The 7,688-nt window shown below is 35.3% G+C and overlaps 1 protein-coding gene across 1 annotated transcript; it reads left to right on the top strand.

Annotated features, from left to right (window-relative positions):
- Window positions 1–2,124: 2,124 nt before the first annotated feature.
- Window positions 2,125–3,748, top strand: LOC141392429 (zinc carboxypeptidase-like). The gene is made up of 5 exons (XM_073965372.1): window positions 2,125–2,286; window positions 2,355–2,491; window positions 2,626–3,116; window positions 3,182–3,421; window positions 3,549–3,748. Exons 1-5 carry the CDS (start codon window positions 2,125–2,127, stop codon window positions 3,746–3,748), a joined length of 1,230 nt encoding a protein of 409 aa, XP_073821473.1.
- Window positions 3,749–7,688: the final 3,940 nt, after the last annotated feature.

Here is a 7,688-nt window from a genome sequence, read left to right as displayed (position 1 = left end):
GTATATCATATATAATTTTATTTCATATATCAGATCAATTAAAAGTGGTTTGTGCGGGGTCTTCTAATATAGCCCCTATAGAACGGTACCTCCTGATTTTTAGCATTTTGCAGGTTGTGGCCTCAATATCTCACCGAAAAGGCTGAAATTTGGTAGTTACTCTTTGTATAAAACTTGCCACCTGAAATTTGTCGAAATAGGACCACGCCTTCATATAGCCCCCATAGCCACGATACCAACCGATTTTCGATATTTTGAAGGCTGTGACCTAAATCTCCCATCGAAATGGCTGAAATTTGGTATTTAGTCTTCATTTGAGTATAACAAATTTGTCGGAATACGCCTTCATATAGCCCCCATGGAACGGTGCCTCCCGATTATCCGTGTTTTGAAGATTATGGCCTCAATCTCCCATCGAAATGGCTGAAATTTGGTATTTAGCCTTCGTTGGGGGTATAAAACTTTCCACCTGAAATTTGTCGGAATAGGTCCACGCATTCATGTATGAATGGTACCTCCCGATTACCGGTATTTTGAAGGTTGTGGCTTCAATCTCCCATCGATATGGCTGGCATTTATACTTCGTTGCGGGTATAAAACTTTCCACCCAAAATTTGTTGCTATAGGTCCACGTTTTGACATAGCTCCCATAGAACAGTACCTTCCGATTTTCGGTATCTTGCAGGTTGTTGCCTCAACATTATAGCGTAACGGCTGAAATTTGCTATTTAGTCTTCGTTAGGGTTATACAACTTTCCACCTGAAATTAGTCCGAGTAGGTCCACACCTTCCTACAGAACGATTTTCGGTATTTTGAAATTTGTGGCGTCAATATCCCACCGAAATGGCTGAAATTTGGTATTTAGTATTCCATGTCGGTATAAAATAGTCCAGAATGGAATTATCAGTAAAGGTCCACGTCTTCGTATATCCCCCATAGAACGAAACCTGTCGATTTTCGGTATTTTGAAGGTTTTAGCCACATTATCTTACCGAAATGTCTGAAAGTTTGTAGTAAGGGTTCACAGATTGAAAGGTAATATGATACCGCTCGATGTGAAGTCTTTTAAAGGCTTAAGGCCTCGACACATAAGAAGCATGGCATTCTTGCTGAAGTCATATCTGATAAAAGACTAAAGGCTAAAATTCGACCTAATAAAAAGATTTCAGAATAACATTTGAATTAGGTCGATCTTGGTCTTTAGTCATTTACCAGATATGACTTAAGCATGAATGCCATGCTTCTTATGTGTCGAGGCCTTTAGTCTACCGTAGTGACTGTAACTTGGTATTTCAGATTCCCAATGCGTAGAAAAGCTTCATGTTTTAGTATATTTCCAATATGAAGGTACCTCCAGATTTTAAGTATTTTGAAGGTTTTACACGCATTGGCCCAATTGAATGACTGTAATGTGATATTTCGGATTCCGATTGTGTAAAACATCGATGTCTCACTGGAATTAAACCTTGTTTAAAAGAAAGCGATGTTGTTTAGTTAGCATTGCGGAAAAGCTTAATACTTTCAGTAGGGAAAGGAAACTAATTTTTCCATTTTACTTGCATTCATCTCATGGTGGAGGAAATAAAAAGTTCGGCCCGTCCGTCTTAACGCCATTCTTGCTTGTTTCATAGTTAAGAAGTGTACATCCATACATAGTTTTTCTTTCAACGTTTTGCTATTAAAAGGAAGCAAATGATATCATCTTCATGCAGTAATGTATTCTATGTCCTACCCTAACACTATATGTAAATAAATTCAATCATTATGGTTGAATTTTACGATTTTGATTAGACGAACATAAAAAATAACTTAATCACCAAAAACCAATATTTGCTTATACGGGTTCCATAGTAATAAAAACTTATTACCCAGATAATGGAAAACAAATTGGAACTAGATATCAATTAGATTTTGACACACGAAGTCAGATTACAATTTTGATTCAAATTATATGTTTTAAATTCTACCCGCTATAAAATTATGATGCCCCCCATATCCAAGATAAGAAATCTTTCACAAACATGAAATCTTTTTGTAGCATTTATTGCAAAATTTCTTATAAAAAGAATGGTTTTGATTTAGAGACAAATCATAGTCGTAGTTTTCGAGCAGAAGAAAACACCATGAAAGTATTCGCAGTATTGACAATAACAGCGGCAATCCTTGGATTGTCAGCTGCTTTCCAACTACCAGCAGCACGTTATGATGACTTCAAAGTCTACAAAGTCTTTGTCAAGGATGAACAGCAATTGTCGGAATTCAAAAAATTGGCCAACAATATTCCTGTGAGTAAAATAAACACAATCTTTCGCAAATAGAATACACCCTAACACACCTTTCCTTATATTAACAGGTTCGCTTTTTGAGTGACATCAGTGGTCCTGGACGTAGCTACGATCTTGCCATTGATCCCGCCAATCAAAAGGCTTTGGAAACCCACATGCAATATAATGAATTCAACTATGAACTCACCATTGATGATTTGCAAGAGTAAGTAGAATTTTGGACCACATAACCTGTTTTTAACCCATCGTTTTGTGCGGGTATTTCCAGCTTTTGTGTGTACTAAATGTTCTATTAGCTCACATTCATTCATTCATTCATTCATTTTGTATTTTCCACAGAGTCCTTGAACAAAGTATGCCCGCAAATATGGAAGCCACCGAATCTTCCATGACCTGGACTAAATATCATCAATTGGAAGATATCTACAATTGGTTGGATGATCTGGCTATTAATAATATGTTCACCGTATCGCCTTTCGTTATTGGCAAATCCTATGAAGGACGTCCCATTAAAGCTGTCAGAATTTCATCTAGACCCGGGAACAAGGCTATCTTTGTTGAATCCAACATTCATGCCATTGAATGGATTTCTTCTGCCACCACCACCTGTTTCATCGATAACTTGTTGAAGGCCGAAACCAAGGAAATGAAAAAACTTTTGAGAGACTACGATTGGATTTATGTACCCGTTTTGAATCCCGATGGTTTGGAATACACTCACAATGTTGAACGTTTGTGGCGTAAAAATCGCAAACCCACTGGTTTCTCCAACTCCTCTGGCATTTGCTATGGTACCGATATGAATCGTAACTTTGGTTATATGTGGGGAGGTAAGAAGATCTATTTTTCAGGTACGGACAAGACATTTTATTAAACAATAAATTTTGTTATTTAGGTGCTGGTTACAATATTGATGTCCCCTGTGATCATTGGTATGGTGGTGCTGCTCCTGATACTGAACCAGAAGTTTTGGCCTTAGAGAATTTCGTCAGTGCCTTCCCTGAAGGTTACATTCGCATGTATTTGGCTTTCCATTCATATGGTAACTTTGTCTTGTTGCCCTATGGTCACACCAGCACTGAATTCCCACCCAATTATGATCAAATGATGCGTATCGCTGATGCCTTTGCCGATGGTGCCAAAGTGAATATGGCACACAATTCCAAAGTGGTGCCAGTGGCCTTTTGAACTGTAAGATGAAATTTTAAGGGGATTTTGAAGGTTTATCTTCTATTTTATATTTGTTTGTCTGTTTCTTGTAGATCCTGTATCCGGTGCTGCCAAGGATTGGGCCTATGGTGTCAAGAATATTCCCTTCACCGCCACCATTGAATTGCGTGATGATGGCTCCAAATATGGTTTCTTCCTGCCAGCCTCTCAAATCTTGGAAGTTTGTGCTGAAGTAACTGATGGTTTGATTGAAATGGTTGACCAAGCCCGCAAAGAAGGTATTTTCAGATAAACTATGACAATTTTTCCTATAAATGAATTTAAGGATGTCTAATAAAATCTGCATTTGGCTTAAAGTTTAATTGGTTGTGGGCTATTTCTTTTATATGGAATATCAGACAGCAGCACTAGGTTCCACTGGGTAATTTTAATTTAGCAAAATAAAACAAGTAAAAAAGGTGTTAAGTTCGGCAAGGCCCAACTTGTTATACCCTCCACCATGAGTTGTGTTGAGGTCAAAATTGACAAATTAGTTTCTTTTCGTTTATGACGAAGACTAAATACAAAATTTCAGCAAGTTAGGTAAAACAATTTGGCTAACCTTCAAAATACCGTTCCATGGGGGCTATATAAAAACGTCGATCTATACCTACAAAAACCAAACAAATTTCAATCTTTCGCTGGGATATTGACGTCACAATCTTCAGAATTACGGAAATCGGGAGGTATCGTTCTATGAGGGCTATATCGAAAGGTGGACCTATACCGACGAATTTCAGTAGGAAAGGCTTTTACCTCCAACAAATACTAAATACCAAATTTCAGCCATTTCTGTGGTTTGCCACAATCTTCAAAATACCGAAAATCGGGAGGTACCGTTCTATGAGGCCTATATGAAGGCGTAAACCTATACCGACAAATTTCATATGAAACCCTTAGTACCCCAAATGAAGACCAAATACCAAATTTCAGTCATTTTTGTGGAATATTGAGACCACAACTTTAAAAATACCGGAAATAGGGAGGTACCGTTCTATGGGGGCTATATGCGTGGACCTATACCGACAAATTTCTGGGGGAAAGTATTATACCCCCAACAAAGACTAAGTACCAGGCATTTGGGTGTGAGAATGAGGCTAAGACTTTCAAAATACCGAAAATCGGGTGGTATCGTTCTATGGAAGCTATATGAAAACGTGGACCGATATACCCATTTTGAATACCAAACCTCCTAGGAGTAATAGAAACTTCTATACCAAATTACAAAGCTCTGTCTTAGAAATTGCGAGGTGTATCTTGATTTCAACGGACGGACAAACGGACATGCTTATATCCACTTAGATTTTTACCCTGATCAAGAATATATATACTATATAGGGTCTCCGATCAATATTTCGATGTGTTACAAACGGAATAACAAATTTAATTATACCCTCCACATTACGGTAGAGGGTATAAAAAAATATTTCTTAATCAAAGATTTTCGTTATAATCTGGGTAAAAATCTTATCTCAAAAATGAGAGCTGATGAAGAAAAACTGTTTCCGGATTTGAAAATAATTCACCAATTTGAAAAGAAATCGAATGAAACAAAAGTCGTGTTGACCAGTGTAAATAGGTGTGGTAGCATTCACTTTCCAAAAAATATAAATTCAGCTCCTAAAAACCGAGTTAAACTATTGGTCATAACTAGACATCGGATTTTTGCATATTTTTTATTTCTTATTCGATTGAACTCACATTTTGGATCTAGGCGTTTCAAGGGTCAATTTTTCGATATTTGGGGTCATATCAAAAATGTGCAAAAAATATGCAAAAAATATGCCAACAAATATGCAGAATATGAAAAAAAATATGCAAAATATGCAAACAGTTTTTGGGCGAAAATCGTCATAAAAGTCGTAAAATTTACAATTAAACTTGAAAAAGTCATCAAAAAAACTTTAAAGTGTCCTAAATTAAGACTGTTGGACATCTAACGTTGATTTTTTAGCCGATTATTATGTTATTGATACCTCTTACGACAGTGTGGTGTAGGGTATATGGTATTGTAATACTATTTTTTATTGTTAAATTATGCAAAAATATAAAATTTGATAAAATATCAATCATTTTATGTAAATTCAATATTTTCTTTGTCTTAATTTGTAGCTTTAGGCTGGTTTTAACTCAAAGGGATGTCGGGAGGTGCCGCATAAACTGTTTACTTAGATTGGATTTAAGACAGATTTAAGATTAAGATTGCCAATTGAGCACAATTGGAATAAGTTAACAGGGACTACTGGGGCCTCGAAGTTATGAAAATCTCGTCCCTCTCGCCGACCCATATCTGTGGAACGGTTAAAGCTATTTGCCCGTATTATGCATTAAACTAAAGGACATTCTGTTCATTTTATGTTCAAAAATTACTGAATTCGAGATAGAAAGCCAGTGTCCCGATTAACATGACTACGTACGCCTTAGGGCGAAAATGGAGCCTATCTGGGTACAGCCGACTACTTGGAGAACGCATTGTTTTAGTTGTTCGTTCTTTGTAATTAATTGGTTGTTGGTTCGATTGGTCAACTACAACTGTGTGGAAAATAAGATATTAGATTTGAACTAAACAGACACCAAAGCAAGTTAAATAAAACACTGTAAGAAGGTTTTTTCACAATAGACTCAATTTGCGTTTTCGGGACATTGGCCTTATTATCTTGAATTCAGTACTACTTACGTATTTTGTTGTTCGGCAAGAAATATTAAGAATAGTATGGCATTTAATTTAATGCATAACACGGGCAAATAGCTTTAACCGTTTCATAGATATGGGTCGCTGAAGTCGTCAAATAGACAAAAAAAATCGAGATTTTCATAATTACGAGGCCCCATGTGTTAACATATTCCAAATGTGCTCAAACATTAACAATCTTAAAATCTAACCAAACTAAACACTTTAGGGAAGTGCCGCATAAAAAATCCGACATCGATGTTTTCCCTTTGAGTTAAAACCAGACTAATGCAACAAATTAAGACAAAGAATATATTGAATTTTACATAAAATATTTGACAATTTAACAAATTTTATATTTTTTTAGGTTAATAATAAAAAAATGATATTACAATATACATATAACCATATTTTTATAACCACACTGTGGTAAGGGGTCTCAATAGCATTATAATCTGCTAAAAAAAGCGACGTTAAACGGCCAACAATCTCAATTTAGGACACTTTCAAGTTTTTTGATGATTTTTTCCAACTTTAATTGTCAATTTTACGACTTTTATGGCGATTTTCGGCCAAAAACTGTTTGCATATTTTGCATATTTTTCTTGCATATTTTGCATATTTTTTTTTTCCATATTTTGCATATTTTGCATATTTTTTGCATATTTTGCATATTTTTTGCATATTTTGTGTATATGCAAAATATGCAAAATAAATACAAAATATGACCCTGCCATTGAATTTAGATTTCTTTGAAACGAATTTTGGTCCAACCAGAATCTTCGTATCTCTATTATTAAAAAATATGCAAATATGCAAAATCCGATGTCTAGTCATAACTTCCCAAACCGCAAATGTCCGCAAAAGGTCTAAACAGTTTTCAAATCGACATACCGTTGGCTTTATTTTGGTACTAGTGGCTATTCTTGCATATGCTTGGAAAGTCATTAAAACTTTAAGGAAATCCATACATCTATATTAAATATTTTCATTTTGACCAATATTATAACTAAAATATTTGGTAACTCTTGCAAATTAGAGGAATTGTTATAAGCAGGAAAACCAAGCTTAGGAAATTTACTAAATCATCCAACTTAAGTTAAGGCGTGAATAATATTATTTGTTTTAGAAACTCACTTATACTATAACCATTTTCCCCCTTTTTAATATTTTTTTCTCCAAAATTAGTCCTTCTTAAGAACCGCGAAAAATAGCAGAAATATGTTAAGATGCGGAAAATTTGGAAGGTTTAAAAGCGATTTGTATCTTTAAATTCCTTAATTATGACATGAATTTTTTTTTATTTTTGTCGTTGTCCACTGTGCGATAGTACCCAAAATATATTTTGTAAAAATTGACGGTTATAACAATTCGCCAGTAATAACGGTCATTCAATTGTATTTTAGCTAAAGTCAACCAATCGGCTAAAATGGTGAGGTACAGTGATATAGGCCATATGGTGCCAATTTTTCGTAAAGAAACCCCAAATGCCAAATTGCCGCTCTTATTGTGAGAGAAATTA

This window comes from Musca autumnalis, unplaced genomic scaffold (genome assembly GCF_047663935.1).
Source record: "Musca autumnalis isolate F117 unplaced genomic scaffold, ASM4766393v1 scaffold_2, whole genome shotgun sequence".
NCBI lineage: Eukaryota > Metazoa > Arthropoda > Insecta > Diptera > Muscidae > Musca > Musca autumnalis.
The sequence above is the reverse complement of the archived record's forward strand: the minus strand, read 5'-3'. Positions and strand labels throughout refer to the sequence as shown.

Coding starts and splice junctions, on each gene's coding strand:
- LOC141392429 (XM_073965372.1), top strand. CDS start 2,125: ATGAAAGTATTCGCAGTATTGACAATAACAGCGGCAATCCTTGGATTG. Junction 2,492..2,625: donor ACCATTGATGATTTGCAAGA/GTAAGTAGAATT, acceptor TATTTTCCACAG/AGTCCTTGAACAAAGTATGC. Junction 3,117..3,181: donor CTTTGGTTATATGTGGGGAG/GTAAGAAGATCT, acceptor TTTGTTATTTAG/GTGCTGGTTACAATATTGAT.